Consider the following 19,320-nt stretch of genomic DNA (forward strand, 5'->3'; position numbering starts at 1 on the left):
CCTTTTCACATCTATCGTTAAACCAGTCCTGCTTTCCAACTTCTCTATGTTGTCTTATTGGTACAAATTTTTCTCACCTTCTTTGTATATTTTTATAAATTCCTTCCACTTTTCATTTGCTCCTTAGCACTCTTGAATTTCATCCAATTTGTCTCTTGAAAGAATTTCTTTAGGTTTCCAAAATCTGTCTTGGCATAATTCCATCTTCCCACTTTATATTCTTCATTTCTTCTAGATTTCTCTTCGTCTATCACCTTGAACTCCAAAACTGCATGATCACTCTTTGCTAAAGGGCACTCCACCCTCATCTCCTCAATGACCATTGGCTCTGTACTAAAGACCAAGTCCAGTCTTGACGATGCTCCCTCTCCTCCAAACCTAGTATCTTCTTTGACCCACTGAGTTAACACATTTTCCATTGCCAGTGTCAATAGTGTATTTCCCCATGTTGTCTCTGATCCTTCCATTGACCAGTCCTCCCAACACACCTCTTTACAATTAAAATCTCCCATCATTATAGTTCGTTCACAGCCACCCAACATTTCTTCCAGACATGTTCCTGTATCACTTATCATTTCTTCATATTCCTGTACTGACCATGCATTTGTCTTAGGTGGTACGTACACCACTATGTAGTGCCTCTTTTTCCTTCATTAGTTTCTGCTCTGATCTTTAGCACTTCTGCCTTTCCCATACCTTTTTTCACTTGATCCACCTTTATATCTTTTTTAACCAGCAACATCACTCCTCCTCCCATCTTACCTACTCTATTTCTTTTCCAAACATTATATTTCCCTTCTCCAACCATCATCAGGTCTTCTCCCTCTCTCAGTTTTGTTTCAGTAAGACCCACAATATCTGGGTTCTTGTCCCTCAAGTAATCGTTGAGTTCTAAAATCCCCGATATCACTCCATGTGTGCGTGCACTTGTGCTGTGCTTGCGCGTGTGTGTATGTGTGTTTGTGTGTGTGCACAAATGTGTGCTTATGTGCATATGGAACTCTTGATGCACTTATCATAACCCTAAGAAAGCTAGAGCCTGGCAAGGGAGGTCATTATTTTACCAGGTTTCTTTATTTTCCCCTTTCATTCTTTTCATTATTAAAAGTCATCATCATCATCAGGAGGAGGTGCAGCAGCTGCCCTCATTCTTGATCCCTTTAGTTTAGTACCACCATTAGCCATGGCCACTGTCATACTTCCTCCAGGAACTGCTCCTGAAGCCCCTAGAGTCCCACCCGCTGCCCCTAGACCTCCACCAGCAGGTCCTGCCCCTCCAGCCTCTTGAACTCCCACTAATTCAAGGTCAGCAGCATCCAGGTCAGAATCACCAACCCCATCCAGGTTAAGGTCAGTGTCAGAGTCAAGGGATTCTGAGTCTAGATCACCTCCGGTCATGTTACCAAACACGCGTCGATCTCCTGTGGGTGAAATGTGAGTTAAGTATGAAGCAATGAGAGGGAGGTTGGCATTGTCCCTACTAAAAAGGGATGGTTAATATTTAACAGCTAAATTGCCAAGATATATATATATATATATATATATATATATATATATATATATATATATATATATATATATATATATATATATATATATATATATATATATATATATATATATATATAATATGTGTGTAGATATTATATGACTACTGATAGTGCATTATATAAACTCATAATGACAATAGATGATTATACTTGGTCTAGTTGGGACATTAGTCCCATAGACCATTTCATACACAAGTCTAAGTAAACATAACAGATAGGTCAGGAGTATAAGGTACACTTTCTGTACAGACAGACACTTGCACACAAGAAAGATTTGGGTCTTTGTTGTTTTTGTTGGGAATCTGCCATGCAGGATGTGGTGCTACAGCCAGCACCTGAAGGTGCGGCAATGGCTAAATTAACTACTTGCATTCTAGTGAGCTGTCCAGCTTTCTAGGGTATGTTTAGTTGGGAAACTTGGATGACCAGGGTTGCCAAATTCTTAAGTGAATGTTCTCTCTGTGTGACTCAAGTCACCCAATTGGGTGATGCAGGTTTCCCAAACCAATGAGATGCTGTGATGATGTCCCAAATGGCCATCCAACCAAACTTAAATCTGTGCTACTCAATCATTTATTACATGCATGCAATAACATACACTTATAGGTAAAGTGCTGAGTCTTAAGTAACATATTATCACCAATATAATAAGGTTTGAAAAAAATGACACATCATCTTGCACCTTGATGATTAGGTTTAGGTAGGCCTATGGATCATAATTACTTGTAACAAAGTAACACTTAGAATGCTGTTTGATCCGAAAAAGAATATATATATATATATATATATATATATATATATATATATATATATATATATATATATATATATATATATGTCTATATATTATTAGATAATGATTAAAAATTAAAATAGTGCTAGAAACTGCTAGATGATAATTGCAAAGCAAAATACTAATGCTATAACATAAAAGCCAATTGCCATAAATCTAAAGCATGTAACTCAATACCCTTAAGTTAATCAAATTTGTGGTAAATTTACTAAGGTAAGGAATAGCTTTATGCTGAAGAAATAACCATAAATTGTATGAAGAAAGTGGTGTTTGCTGGTTACACTTCATGTACCTACCACAAAACATAGCTGCACACAATACTTGAGCTGAACAGAGCCTTTAGTTTATCATACTTTACCATTGCTAACTAAAATACATGAAAAATAAACAATTACAGGTATATTTAACTATGAAAGAAAACATCATGTAATGTGGCATTGATGTGTAAGGAACAAGAGATAAGATATGAGTAGAGTTGCCGGACGTTGATCATCACTGGTGCATGCTCCTATGATGATTAATTGATGTCTATCAACTTTACTTATGTCTTATCTTTTGTTCCTTATCTGCCAATGCCACATTACATGCTACTCTTTGTACGTCTCATCTCTTGTTCCTTACCTATCAATGCCACATTACACGATACTCTTTGTACAGTCAACACTCTTTCTGTCATTTTCCTTTTTGATTGGATCTACCTGTCATTGTTTATTTTTCACGTACTGAAGTTACCTATCCCACTGAACACTGCACCTGAGGTTGGAGCCCCCTATGAAATGTTAATATTCTTATCATTTCTTTTCTCTTTCTTATAAAGTGTTTCCCAGTTTCTTGTCTTTACAAGAGCATTCTTCACTGAAACTGCAACAAAATCTTTCATTTAAAGTATATATTTTGAGAAAGAGAATAAAGTTGGGAGGAAAAAGTCAGCTTCTTAATGAAATAGAATAAATAAGCATTTTTTAAGTGTTTTCCATATCCCAAGTTTTTTTATCCTTGAGTTTAGCACTATGTCTTTGGAACAAAGCAAGCATGAAACTCGCAAGTGTGGCGTACGCTATCCATGAAACACAATCCAAGCACATACACTAATCATAATGAAATGATGTATGACGAATTCTCAGAGGCAGTAAAGGAAAAAGGAATCCTCCCTTTCCATTGCCTGATAGAGTGAGAATGGTAGATATAAACAGAACAGTCTAGCTGGCCATCACCACCAGTAGCCTTGAAATGAAATGGTTCACATTTACATGAACAATCACCTTCATTTGCATGTTAGGTTAGTAATCATCTGTGTGTGGAATGGATCAATCCAATTTACATTATTTCTTATGGGAAAAACAAACCATTCACCATCTGTGAAATTCGTAATTCATACAGCTTCCTGGAACAGACTATACAAAAAGTGAGCTTCCACTGTATTTCAATGCTAGCATCTTTATATACTTTCCTTATACCCATCTTCTACATAATGATAAGGACTCTTTCTCATAGACACTAACGTTGCTGTACGAAGCTTTCTTTCCTGTTTATACATCATATTCTCTCTCATCTATACTACTGAGGGTAAGGAATAAGCAGTCATTTGGATTAAAAAAAAAAGTAAAAATGTATGCACTTCTACCATAGGACATACTGAGTTATGGGGTGCGAGAGAAATTTAAAAGTATAGTGAACACCAGTTTGATTACCAATTATAACTACCAAGGTGAGAACAGATTGTGTAGCACAGCAAGTTCAAATAACAAATTATTACTGCCTATATAACCAGTAATGCCACTCAAATGCGTGCTTAATTTTTCACTAATTTTGTACACTGCTGTAATTGGTTTTGCATAAAAGACAACAGAACGAGTGAAATTCAATTGTGCGTCAGGTAGGGACGACGAAATCCATTGTGCAGTACACTGAATCCTAGAATGGCTGACCTGATAACCTCTAGACAGGTACTGAAGCAGCCTCCCCTGCAATCCTCCTTGTGACTACACAAACTCGTCATCTGAGCATAAACAACAATGATGAGTTGTCTTTCAAATATGAGGTAAACATTGAATCCATTATGTCATAAACTGGGATAAAAAGAAAAAAAACTGTGATGCAGGTTGATTGCAGTCAACTCCATTCCCATTGCTGGTCAGTGCCACCATGGCGGCATTACCATCTTTGTTCATGCAAATATTCCTTTTGTCAACCTGTAGATTCACTTGCCACTACAAATTGTTGCTGTTAAGGTTTTTATAAATTGTTTTATACACTGTGCAGGCTACAGCTGCCTCCAAGTGTTCCTATTGAAAGGAATGGACTTGATTATCTTTTACATACTCCTCATTCTCCTCTTCTTATATTGGAAGACTTCAATGGTCACCATCCTTTGTGGGATGATGACGCTCCTAACCCACTTTTATCTAAGATACAAGACTAGAGATTTTAAACTTGGGGACATGACTCATTTCTATAGTCAAACCAATACTTTTACAAAATTGGATCTCTCTCTCTCTCTCTCTCTCTCTCTCTCTCTCTCTCTCTCTCTCTCTCTCTCTCTCTCTGTATTTCTAACTCTATTCTTGATTTTAACTGGAAAGTTTTACCCAACTTGTATGGAAATGATCACTCTCAGTTATTGGTGTCCACAAAAAGAATTGTGCACTATTGCCTGAAAACTCTAAATTATGATGTGCTTGGTCATCATACCATGGAGCTAAGTCATGCCTTTTTCATACATCTTTTTTTCCTTTTTTTATGTCCTGGCCTATAGCGCCTGTAGATAACTTGAAGAGTATTGGAAGCACTGTTAAGTTTCCACCAATTAGTGGCGCAAGCAGTTTTATTTATAATGGTACCAATATTAGGGCCCATATCACCACCCAAGTGCATCTTTGGTGTAACCACTTAGAACCTGAGTATCATGGTGACATGTAGGTAACTTTAAACCACTCGACAAATGGCAAAGTACCAAGGCCATAACATGGTGGGATTCGAACCTACGCGTGGATGTCTGCCCGATCCCACACTCACCACCTTACCCACTACGCCACTGCCTCCCTGATAATTGTTGCAAGAGCACAGGAATGAGGGTATATAAGGCGACTAATAATTCCTGCCTCAATTGTCTGAGCTGCCATGGAGAGAGGATTTGTCACACTACACCTTGTCTTCTATGATATCTAAGTATTACAAGCTTGATGGAATCCTGTATATGCCATATAAATGTAAGTCTTTAGTCTAGGATTTTCAGTTTTGTGTAGGTGTGCATTTATGAGCACAATCAGTTATGTTGTGTTTTGGTGGTAAGTGCCAGCTAGCTGTAATTTATGCTGCATAAAACTTGGATAGCCATCCAAGTTTATTGTGTTTCATCACAGTCATAACACACTCTATGTGCTCAAATGTTAATGACATTAATTTAACAGCATGTAAGAATCTCTACAGTATATTTAATTTTATTTATGTGGAACATATAATTGCTACATAACACCTTTATTCAATAATGATGAGTACTTGTGGTGAGTGTCATGCCATATATCACAATTTTTGTTGTTTAGCCTTACTTTGTCCTTCCCATCATCTTTCCTTCCTCCTTACTCCCTCACTCCCTCCTTTTTTGCCTTCCTACTACTCCTCTTACATGTATAGTTCATAATGGTGGCTAAAGACTGTTGACAGCTCTGTAGTAAAAGATTAATGCTGAGTTGCATTATTAACATAATGGTCCACACATGTTCACCCTGTCATGACTGGAAGTCACCCACATGTCCTTCCATAACCTTGTAAATTTATTGAGTGCTTGGGAGAATGCTAGTACAAAGTTATTTTTCACCCTTTGGGTAAACTATATCTGGAATGAGAATTGAAACATTTTTTTTATGTTCTACCTTAATTTTGTGTCATTTTAACATTTTTTTAATTGATATGCAGTTAATACTGAAGAGACTGAAGAAATATCAATAAGCTACAGAGAGTGCACAATAGCAAGAAGATGGATATGAATTTTCAAAAAAGGAAAATGGAAAGGGAAAAAATATGGTATGCAAATATGCAGTGAAAAAGAAAGATAAAGATGTAAAAAACTAACAAAAGCAAGGCTAATGATATCCAGAAATACTTCAATAAATAGAGCAAAAGAGGTTGATGAAGTACATTCCCAAGGGATGTATTGTGCAAACAATATGCATACATTTAGAAGAGTATAATGAAGTTCAACATCAAAAGGAATTATATTACAAGCTTGACTCCATCCTGTAAAAAGAAAAAGAAAAGTAATATATACAACTAGACAAATAAAAACAGGCAAATGTGAACAGGCACTATCACCTGCATTGCCATATCTTTCTTAGTGCCTACCTTTCCCAGCACTCTTTTTGGCTTGCTTTTCCACTATCTTGTCCTTCATGTCTTTTAGCAGTTCCTCATCATCATCGTCGTCGTCATCATCATCGTCATCGTCATCATCATCATCATCTGAATCATCAGAATCCTCTGCAGCACTGCCCAGTCTATTCTCCTCTGTCCTCAGTCTTTCCAACATTCTCATTGTGGCTGACTGTTAGAAGAAACATGAAAAAATAGATAAGAAAGTACTATTCATAGATACAGAAAAAGTAGTTTTAAATATCACAATTAATTTCACTAATTGTAGTTTTTATCCCCAAATCTATCTATCTTATCACTGACATCATCATTCTAAAAGACTTCATTGATGTTTGGACACATCAGCATCATTCATCTAAAACTAACCCAAATTGCACATCATCTAGTTACTTCTATGAACAACTCTAAATCTCTGTGATTCCTCTAGAGTCTAGACTACCTTATTCAAAGTTTTCTTGGATCTCCACTAAAAACTCTATCAACATCATTTAAATTTCTAATTAGTTTTATCCAATCATACTCTACTCATTTCAGTCTCTCTTTTCTCATCACCAACCTAATATACCTGACTCATGTTGTTTTCCTCCATAAGATTTGTGAAAGGCTGTTCTTAGGAACAAATTATATATTTCTATGGTTATCTTATTTATGTGTTTCTCTGCTGATAACTTACTTGTCATAATTACTCCTAGATCTTTCTCTTTTATTGAATTTTTACATTTTTTCACTAGCTAACAAGTAATTTCTTCTAGTCCTTTTGTTGCTCTTTCCAAATTTCATGATGCTGTACTTTGTATCGCCACTTAGCATTTAGTAGCCATGGTCTTGCTCTAGGGCATCACAGTCTTCCTGATTTGTCACTCCCTTCATTATCTTGGCATTACAAACATACTTATGTAGCTTTCTATGCTTTCAACCTTATCATTCACATATACTGCAAACATTATTGATGCTAGGACACATCTTTGTGGCACTCTGCTTACTACCTTTTTTCCAGTTTGATTTGTTATTCTGAATTACTGTCCTCATTGTTATTAGATAAAAAAAATCTTCCATCCACTTTAAAACTGGTCCTCCAATTCCTCCTACATATTTCAGTTTCCATTTAAATAATTTGTGCGGCACCTTATCAAAGGCTTTCTTTATATCTAGCCATCTTGTGTGTGTGTGTATGTGTTTCATTCACCAAGGTTGCCTGCTGATTACCCAGCCAGTCTTTCCCCAACAGAAAGAGCTCAGAGCTCATATTGATCAATCTTTGGGTAGGACTGAGACCACACCACACACACCAGGAAAGTGAGGCCACAATCCCTCAAATTATATCCCATACTTATTTACTGCTAGGTGAACAGGGGCTACACATTAAGAGGCTCACCCATATCTAATTTTGTCCAACTTTTCCTTAAATTTATGCACACTATCTGCTGTTACAATCTCTTCACTCAAGCTGTTCCAGATGTCCACCATCCTATGTGGAAAACTAAACTTTTTAATGTTCTTCAAACATTGACTTTTCATGATCTTATATTAGTGGTTCTCAAACTTTTCAATTCGCACTTCGGTATTCAGCAGAACCCCTCTACAACCCCTTCACCCAATATAAATAGAACCCCATATGTAATTACAGGTGCTAAATGGACGTGGACTTCACGTAGTCTCTCTCTCTCTCTCTCTCTCTCTCTCTCTCTCTCTCTCTCTCTCTCTCTCTCTCTCTCTCTCTCTCTCTCTCTCTCTCTACTAAAGTGCAAATGATTTCATCCTTTTCATATTTAATTTCATCCTTTTCTGTTCCTACTAATAGATAAAAGTAAGGTTTTGTCAAACGTATATAGATTTTTACCACTAAACCTTTGAAAGGTCTTCATGGAACCATGGGGTTCAACGGAACACAGTTTGAGAACCGCTGTCTTAGAATGTCCTCTTGTCCATCTATCTCCATTTTTAGTCAGTGATACCAGGTCTTGTCTGTCTATCTTTTCCATACTGTTTACCATCTTACACATCATGATTAGACAGAGTTGTATTTAGAGGGCAGGCTGTGACTGCCCCCTGGAGTTGTGAGACACAAAGGGAAACGTTCAGTGAGATCACAACTAGCTTTAATGGAGAGTTCACAGCTTCTATACATTTGGCACTGTACCAAGCATGTATACTTTTCTTTACTCTATAGATGGGTACATATTTCTTCACTCCTTCATTATATTTCTGTAGGAATATGTCATATTTCCCATGTATTTTCCTTCTGTTCATAATGTTCCTCCATTCAATATCACCAAATAATTTTCTTAACCTTTCAAAATCTGCTCTTGCATAATTTAATCTCCCTTTTTTTGTAGTCTTGTCTGTATCTCATCTCGTCCTCTTCTTGCATTTCCAACACTAATGTTACATGATCACTTTTTTCCATTGGACTAAGGTACTGTATGCTGGGAGGGGGTTCTGGCTTCTTTGTGAATACTAGGTCAAGCAACGATGGTTCTCCTCCTCTGTGCCGTGCTCATTCTTCCATTCACTGATCTAGTGCATTTACCATAGTCAACTGTAACACCTCCTCACTGCACAATCCAGCATTATCAATTACTTCCATCTCTCTTCATTTTACTCTTTTACAGTTAAAGTCTCCTACTACTAATATTTTTCTATCTCTTCTTATCATATTACCTAAGGATTTAATCACCTCTCTTTGCATTTCCTTATGTTCTTCAGTTCCACAGGTATTTGTCTTAGGTGGCACAAATGTAACTATGATTTTCCTTTTCTTTCAATTCTCCTGTTTTGATTGTTACTCCTATTACTTTCACCATGCCATCACCATATTGCACTTCTTCCACACATATATTATCATGAACCATTATTAGCACTCCTCCTCCCCCTTTTCCCTTTCTGTGTGTGTGTGTGTGTGTGTGTGTGTGTGTGTGTGTGTGTGTGTGTGTGTGTGTGTGTGTGTGTGTGTGTGTGTGTGTGTGTGTGTGTGTGTGTGTGTGTGTGTGTGTATTTACCTACCTAAATGTTTACCTATTTGTGTATTACAGGGCCCGAGCTAAGCTCTCTGTGTCCTGTCTCCTTGTCCATTCCTGTCATATCTCTCTTTCATCTGATTGACACATCAGGTCTCCTTTCTCTTCTGTTTTCCAGGGTCGGAAGTTGCATTCGTCAGGGCCCGAGCTAAGCTCTCTGTGTCCTGTCTCCTTGTCCATTCGACATCACACTGTGTGTGTTGTGTGTGTTGTGTCTGTGTGTGTGTGTGTGTGTGTGTGTGTATTTACCTAGTTGTAATTTTACAGGGCCTGGGCTTTATGCTCGTGTGGCCCCGTCTCCATATCTACACTTATCCAATCTTACTTTAAAAGTATGCACACTCGTTGCAGACACTACTTTTTCATCTAAACTGTTCCACGTCTCTACTTACCTCTCTTTCAGCCATCTTTTCCTGTTCATGGCGGTCATAGTCATCAAGTTGGTTCTCTAAATAAGAGAGACTAATGAACTTCTGTACAAAGGACTCATACTGTCTCCTAAGGTCCTGCTCCAGCTTCTCATATTCATCCATGAATGCTGGCCTGATGAACCATGGGGAAAAGAAAGATCTTGTAAATTTAGTGTGCTAAGTAGCATGTCCATATGTTTAAAGAAAATTTTGTCACCCTAGGATAATCTAAAAAAAAAAGCACACTATATAGAAGATGAGTAACATTGTCTATTATTTAATTAACAGTTAACTGAGTACACCATGTTATTTATACATCAATATAAGTATGAGGATTAGATGATACCCAATGGTATATCATTTACTCAAGTATTTGCAAGTTGTTTTTTTTTTTTTTTTTTTTTTTTTTGTTAACCAAAGAAAGCAAAAAAATTGAGAATTAAATTTATTTTGTCATCAACACATAAGATTCCTCAATGAGTAATTATATAGTCTTCATATTATCAATGAAGAGTGATAATCTACTATACCTTATCTTACACACTGATTTAAATGTGACTATCCTGAAATTCTAAAGTATATTATAACATGAATATTCTACTACTTGGTACATGAAATTGATCACACTGTCTACTGCTTAGCCCTTAGACCCCCTTCATATGAGGACACTGGTGAAAGGATCAGGTAACTGCAAGCAACCAGTGACCGACACTGACTCGTGGTATCCCTTCTCATGCTTGTCAGTCAAAAGAATGATATCAAAGGAGGAGCTACACTTTGTTTGGTGACCAGAGGAAATAAAAAATGGTACAAATTGTATGTATTATGTGATAAGGAAAAAAAATAAAAGAAAAGAATGTATGCATACATCTTATTTTCAAGATTTGTTAGTTTGCTAGCTTTACTGCAGCTTTGGACATTTGGTAACTTAGACCATACTAAATATCTTTAGGCCAAATGCTTCAAATAAGTCTAATTTGAGGTGTTTGACCTAAAAAAAAGGCCTATCTGGTAACCCTCAAAATCTGGCTGATAAAAACTAAAAAGTTGGCAGCAGTAGCAATACTCGGTGGCTCAATATGAAAGCTCCGACTTGAAAAAATGCCCAACAGTGAACAGCAGTTCCTGGCAATGTCAGAAACATGTTCCCAAAGTGCAGCACTGTCAAAGCCAATGGCACACCTGGCCAACCATAATGGACTCAGGTGAAAGGTGTCGTACTCTGACAACATATTTCTGACATGGAGTTTCTGCCAACCACTGCTGGGCAGTGCTTCCAATGAGAGCTTTCATATGGAGCATATGGTCGTCATACGTCTGATGCAGGCTCCAGCAGTACCCCTTCCAGTAACAGACGTATGTAACACCATAGATTTAAAGAATTACAAAAATGTTTTGGGAGATGATCTGCACCAACATATTTTTAATTTGGAGAACTTTTCAACAGGCTGGAAACTTTTTTTTATAAAGTGCATTGCTACATGCTACCATTATTAGTTCCAGACTGGTGAAACAAAAAGTACACATGAAATCTATAATCTTCACCTGACTTTCTTCAAAGTGAGTAGTCGCTTCTGTCCTCGATCAAGTCCTGTCTTTTTCTTCTCAATCTTGGCCTGCAGGTTGGCTTGATCAGAGTCTACATTCTCAATGGATACCTGGTTGCGCTTCACCTCATCGTCACATGCTTGTATGGCCTCCTGCATCCCTGCCTCCACTTCTGTCAACTCCAGCTGCCTGTTAATGATGACTGTACGTGTCTCCTGGAAAATCATACATGGTGTAGTTATTAGAAAGAGAGAGAGAGAGAGAGAGAGAGAGAGAGAGAGAGAGAGAGAGAGAGAGAGAGAGAGAGAGAGAGAGAGAGAGAGAGAGAGAGAGAGAGAGAGAGAGAGAGAGAGAGAGAGAAATACCATCAGGTTGGATAGACTTGTTTTTCCAAAAATGCAAAGAAATACAGAGGATCCTCAGTTCGGGCCCCATCCCACTGCATGACAACCTTTATGCCCAGCCACTTATAAACTCCCTCGATGACTCTCCAATGCCATCATAATTGGACAAGGACAACTGCATATTCCCAACAACTTTCCCCAATAGGAAATGTCTAAGTACTTTGATCACCTTCATTTCAGTAGTAAGCGGGTCGCTCCTACCTGTGTTAGTCTGTAAGGTTTCTTTCACTTCATCGATGACAGGGAGAATCTATCTATCTATCTATCTATCTATCTATCTATCTATCTATCTATCTATCTATCTATCTATCTATCTATCTATCTATCTATCTATCTATCTATATCTATATATATATATATATATATATATATATATATATATATATATATATATATATATATATATATATATATATATATATATATATATATGAAACATGGCCTTTCTCTCCTAAACCAACAAACATGAACAATAAAAATTACCACAATGACTAAACCTAAAACAGGATATGCAGTTGTGTCCCTTAAAAAAAAAAAAAAGGGAAAGAGTGTACTACACAACAAAAGCTAGAAAACCTAACTTATAAGAAATCCTAGTACCACAATATAAGAAAAGACAAACCAATTACAATGTGTGAATTAAATATCATTTGTACATCAGCAGAAAAGAAGGTATTAGTACACACAATGAGACTTAACCAGATATGAGTATATCTGTATACTACAAATATGTGGAACAATCAGGTATCACATGGTAACATACCCTCAAATCGACTTCCCTCCGAAGCAGGTCATAAAGAGTGGCACCTCGGCTTGTAATCTCTGATGCTAGGGATCGAATATGCTTCAGTTCTGAAATCTATAATCAAACAAAAATTGCATTTTTAGTCAACCATTCAATCTCATATTACCTCCTTTTCTTGCATGTTATTCTTTCAGTCATTACTCTATTCCCTATTTATTTTTCTGATCACAATACTACACAATCTTGCAGTCTCTGTCTCCTAAAAGAGGCTTGATTTCTGCAAAAAACACATGACCAGAATACTCATGCAGTGGCATGGTGTGCTGTGGAGCAATGAAGAAAATTTTCAGTGACAGCTCACTGATAGTGTGACAATACTTTACCTATCATGGTGTGCGAAGTCTTGTAGTACAACCCAAAACCACTACAGGGAATCAGGAGAATTAAATTAAATTTCTCTGTGACCATCAACCAGGGTCTTTTGAGATCCCATTCCACCATTTTTATACAGAATCTAGCTCCCTGTCATACTATTACATTAGTGAAGCAGAGACAGCTGTGTGCCATTCTTTGATGACTGGCCTGCAAATTCTCTCAATTTTAATCCCATCAAGAATTTGTGGGCCACAATAAAAGTTACATAATCATTCCCTATTGTACCAAAGCTCCATGCCACATTTCACCAACTGTAGACATGTTTTGCCCCACAAGATCTCATGACACTTGCTTACAGCCTTCTTGCACATTTAGAAAAGTGCAGAAAGTGTAAGCAAATGCCCACAAAATAATGATTATAAAATCAATACATTTTTTTTGGTGTATTACCAGTGGCGGCTCGTGGAAAAATAGAATTGAGGGACTGTGTCGCTGCAAGCTTCACACAACAGTATAATAATAATAATTAGGAGAAAATATTAAAAAAGAAATAAATAAACAAGGGATTTTATAAACTTACGTTGTACCGTATAATGCAGTGTAAACATAGGCCTTGGACTGAGCATTTATTGAAGCAGGCTGACCAGTGAGCTGCACCAACTGCATCTCAACAGCTAGGTGTAGCACCAAAAAAATCTTAAAATATTGTACAGCATGAAACTTCTATTTTTGTCTCGTTTTATTGTAATTTTTCAAAATTTAGTTATAAATATTTTGATAAAACATAACAATTAAAGACTTTTTGTTGTGACACATTTTTTGAGTTGCATATTATTCTAATGTGAGATTGATGTAATTATACACCTGGCAGTGAGTGTTTGGGCAGGGGGACTGTAGCTCCGCAATTCCTATGGGCGAGCCACCACTGTGTATTACCCTGTTTTTATTACAACACAGCAGGAAAGTAGGTTGCAACATTTTGAATGATGAGCACTGTACAGATTACCATACTATTATACATATTCTTATTTGTCATAGTCATTGTTACTCTACAATCATTTATGTGAATTGATAAAATAGCCAGTCTTACCTTGTTAGAAACATCAAAGTTGAGGGTAGTTTCTGACTGTTCCTCATACAAATTCTGGCCATCATTGTTCTGAATGGCAGCATACAAAATGCTGAGGCCCTTAAGAATTTCCTGTACTGCATAGCCATCACTCTGATACAGTCGTTTTGTGTTGAGACGAACATGAGCTTTTGCTGCCTTGAATCACCAATCATCCCAGTAGGAACAAATAAACAAAATTATAAGTTTCTATGTCAAAAAGCAGTCAATCAATAATGAAGTCATTTACCATTTTCTGAATAATGTTGCTAAAGCACATTCTATTATTATAGTAACAAATCTTAATAGAAACAGATATAAGAAAGTTACCAAAGCAGTACCTGCCTGGCTTTCATAGGAAGGAGGATTATGCCATTTTGTGTTCCTAGCCTAGCCATCTTGGATTCACTACTCACCACTATGTCAAGTTCTAAGTCTGGCTCTAAATATCTGCCAAGTGCTTTTGATGAAAATTATAGTGATGATAACTCAGAAAGTCTTATTAGTAACATTTTGCATAAATGTGAAAGCATAAGCCAAAAAAAAATATATATAATGAAGGGTATGGAGGGCTCATGGAGCAATGAGTCCAAGTGGTATATGAGCCCTTGCCAGGAAAACAGAAGCAGTGTTGAAGAGGTTAATGGGCTGGAATGAACAAGCATTTTTTTTCAGTGTTCCAATAGCCAAGTTTCACAATCCTCAAATTTAACACCACACCTTAGGAAGAAAGCAAGCATGAAACTCACGAGGATAGTGTACAATGTACACAGTGAAAACATTACAGGAAACAGTTAGCAATTTTTTGCATGTATCAGTGAAGAAAATGTAGTACACTCTCACATACTAGTTCCTACCCCTCCTTGTAGATGGAGTCACAGCCACTCAATAAGGGTGCTCATTTGAACAATGGGGAGTGTTGCAAGGAAGAAAAAGATAGACAGAAGAGTCCATGGGTCATGGTAGAAAGAAGAGGTTGCTTTTTCAAACAAACACCCAATAATGACTCCAGGTACCAGGGTGGGGAGGAACTTGTGGATAGACATAGGGGTCTATTTTACACCATAGCAGGTTCAAGTGTTTCAAAATGGGCACACCACTATAGGTGCTTATTTTAGGTAAGCATACCAGTCATTCCTAGATTTCCAAGTCACTGACATATCTGGAACCTAATTCTTGTGAATGTTGATGACTGACTATACATATTGTTTCTTATTTCTGTTTTACATTTAATATCACATTTACAAAAATCTGTTAGCTTTCACAGCTTATTTAATATGGCATACCATAAACTGAGCAACAGATCTGATGAAAATAACTCTGTCTTGCTCCGTATCGATATCTGTAGGAAGGTCAGCCTTGGGATCGAATCTGTGCACCAGCCAAGCCAGGATTTCCGCAACAAGTGGAAAATTTGGAGAACGAAAATTTTCTACAGAGATGAGACGCCTGAAGCCCAATGCACGAAGCATCTCTGTGCAGTCTGTAACAATTGTAGCAACATGTAGTGATGTACAGTGTGTATATATATATATATATATATATATATATATATATATATATATATATATATATATATATATATATATATATATATATATATATATATATATATATATATATATATATATATATATATATATATATATATATATATATATATATATATATATATATATATATATATATATATATATATATATATATATATATATATATATATATATATATATATATATATATATATATATATATATATATATATATATATATATATATATATATATATATATATATATATATATATATATATATATATATATATATATATATATATATATATATATATATATATATATATATATATATATATATATATATATATATATATATATATATATATATATATATATATATATATATATATATATATATATATATATATATATATATATATATATATATATATATATATATATATATATATATATATATATATATATATATATATATATATATATATATATATATATATATATATATATATATATATATATATATATATATATATATATATATATATATATATATATATATATATATATATATATATATATATATATATATATATATATATATATATATATATATATATATATATATATATATATATATATATATATATATATATATATATATATATATATATATATATATATATATATATATATAAAGAGAGAACAGAATCTCCCCTATAGCTGGTAATAATTAGAGGACTAAGAGATAACGGTATAAAAGATGGTCAGAGAAGGGAAATGTGATCTCTGACACAGCCCACAAGATGATCAACTGAATAGCTATATGACTAGTAAATATCAAAGCAGAGAGAGAGCCAGGTGTCCAAGACTCAAGTAGTAGATAATGAGGGAATATGAAAATGGTTCATAAGGAAGAATGCTACAAAATAAACCATAATGGTAATGATAATGGCTCAGGGCAAATAACCAGCATAAAGGCAGAAACAGGCAGCTGCAAGGCAACAACAACCTTTTTACCTTGTACTTTTATTGCTCTTACAAGTTTCCAATTGATATATATTACATAATATTCTGCAACCTTAATTCTATCTGACAGGTGAGTATTAACCTGAGGGAAGAGGCTATGGGTATAAAAAAAGAAAAGAAAAAAAAAATCAGAATGGTTTGGTTCTATTGTAAAAAAATATATTAATTATCGCAGATAATAAATTATCTGTTATTCTGCACTGGTAACTAAAGCAGAAGTGTCTAAGTAGAGTACAACTTCAGACAAATGCTGGTACTTCCTTTGGATAATGTCGAAATAACCTTAAACTCTTCTCCCGAGGTTAATACTTGCATGTAAATTTTCTTAGATTTTATGTTGCATACAACAATGACTTACTTCTTAGTTCTCTGTACGACATAGTGCTACCGTTTTAACAAATTGTTGTTGGGGCAGTGAAAAAGTGATCTTTCACCGGTGTAGTCTTGCGAGATTGAGCACTGTTAACTAGGGACTCAGGGCAGCATTTCTTTACCACTCACTCATTCTCACTGACATTTGTTTGTATTCCGTCGCCATGGCAGCACCCTGCGAACTTGATCTTGATGCTACAGGTGGCTCGGGATCGCGCCAGAGCGAGTTGATCGGTAACTCCTGTAAAGACAAACAAATGACAACCAAAAGGCAAAAACAGAAAAGAAGAAAAGAGTAGTATCCTTTTCACTAATTTTCCCTACATCTAGCAGGCCATATTTTCTCCAGAAACTCTTTCAGACTCAGTAATTTTTGCACTATCTCTTTACAAAGTCCCAGCAGCAACACCATCCATTCCCTTCCTGTCTTCTCCACTCTTTCACCCAAATTAGTATTGTCAGAATCACTTGCATCATCTCCCTTCTGTCTCTCTCATACCTCTCAGGCTCTCACACTCTTGTACGGTTTATGGACAAGTCGAACGTGAACCAACTTGAATGTGCCAAGTCGAGCGCACTGGAGACTAGAGCTGGGCAGGAACCGATTCCAATTCTTGGAACCGGTTCCGCTTTAACTGTTCAACATGACTACAGATGGTAGATACGCATGCGTTACAAATCACAAATAGTATAATATATACTGCTTATAAGAATGTTACCATTAATATTATTTAGGAATCCTTGCAAATGCCAGTATCTATAGATGAACGAAGTAGAGTATAATACAATTAAGTGTACCTACTGCAAGCAGGCTTGTATCCATTATTCAAAGAAATTGCATGAATATTATATAAAAAGTTCGTTCATATTGACCATCGGCCAATAGCAGGCACCGATTTAATGTTGCCATATCACCATAATTAATTTTCTTTGTGTGGCATATATCCTATGACGTCACAACATATATATATATATATATATATATATATATATATATATATATATATATATATATATATATATATATATATATATATATATTGATGCACACCCAAACCAAATAAAACACTGAACACTAACCCTAAACACACTCAAAACACCACGCAACACCTCAAAATGTCCCCAAATTCACCTAAAACTCACTAGTAACACCTTGTATACACCAAAATCACCCAGAACCACCCAAACACATACACAAACCACTTACAACACTCAAAACTAACCCAAAACACACTCATAAAACCAAGTAACACCTCAAGACACCAAAATACACACAACACTCTCTAGAAACACCACTAAACGCCAAGATCACCCCCCCACACACAAACCATTTAAAAAAACTCAAAATAAACATACAACACATTCAGAACACTACGCAACAACTCAAAATTCATCAAGACATACTTACAAATCACTAGAAACACCCAATATATACCAGGATCACCCCCACATAAATAAACCACTTACAACATTCAAAAACATCCCTACCACATTCAAAACGCCATGGAACCCCTCAAAATGCCCCCAAACACATCTAAACTCATTAGAAACACCCTGTATAAAAACACTCAAAATTAACCCAAAAACACACTCAAAACACCATGCAACCCCTCAAAATGTTCCCAAAACACACTTAAACAAGCAAATACTGAAACACATCTCAATCCACACACTCAAAAAAGTACCTAAAAGGCCTTAAACACACAAATTGCACCAAAAAACATACTCATAACACCACTACTGAAAACACTTGAGATGCCCCAAATATATTCCAAAACCAAAAGTATGCATTAATAAGAACGTCAAGTTTAAAAGGGACACATACCTAAATATCACACCTTGACTCCTCCTATTCCGCTTCTATTTCTTATTTCTTCTTCATCCTCCTCCACTGTTTCTCCTTCGTCTTCCTTCTATTGCTTCCATCTACACGCCTGAGCCTAGAAACATAAAAACACTAGATGTTAGACAAGATATTGAGGAAATGGAGCGTGACTTAAGTATGGTAGCTTGGTTGCTCCTCCACTTGATAATAACAATGATAATAATAATAACAATAACAATAA

At 35.7% G+C, this 19,320-nt stretch overlaps 1 protein-coding gene across 3 annotated transcripts in view; it reads right to left on the reverse strand.

The window, feature by feature from the left end:
• Window positions 1-796: 796 nt before the first annotated feature.
• LOC123518628 (clusterin-associated protein 1-like) overlaps window positions 797-19,320 on the reverse strand; it is a 24,283-nt gene continuing 5,759 nt past the window's right edge. For 2 of the 3 annotated variants that reach the window (XM_045279540.1, XM_045279541.1), the window contains exons 3-11: window positions 19,080-19,194; window positions 17,241-17,495; window positions 15,605-15,801; window positions 14,301-14,477; window positions 12,854-12,949; window positions 11,684-11,901; window positions 10,121-10,271; window positions 6,685-6,883; window positions 797-1,421 (exon numbers count right to left, since the gene is read on the reverse strand). In XM_045279540.1, coding sequence (XP_045135475.1) covers window positions 1,102-1,421; window positions 6,685-6,883; window positions 10,121-10,271; window positions 11,684-11,901; window positions 12,854-12,949; window positions 14,301-14,477; window positions 15,605-15,801; window positions 17,241-17,262 — 1,380 coding nt within the window. In that variant the 5' untranslated portion in view covers window positions 17,263-17,495; window positions 19,080-19,194 and the 3' untranslated portion in view covers window positions 797-1,101. Of the gene's footprint in view, window positions 1,422-4,271; window positions 4,343-6,684; window positions 6,884-10,120; window positions 10,272-11,683; window positions 11,902-12,853; window positions 12,950-14,300; window positions 14,478-15,604; window positions 15,802-17,240; window positions 17,496-19,079; window positions 19,195-19,320 lie in introns of all 3 variants that reach the window. The other variant, XR_006678849.1, reaches the window with a different exon arrangement.

The sequence above is a fragment of the Portunus trituberculatus genome, chromosome 44 (assembly GCF_017591435.1).
Source record: "Portunus trituberculatus isolate SZX2019 chromosome 44, ASM1759143v1, whole genome shotgun sequence".
Classification (NCBI taxonomy): Eukaryota; Metazoa; Arthropoda; class Malacostraca; order Decapoda; family Portunidae; genus Portunus; species Portunus trituberculatus.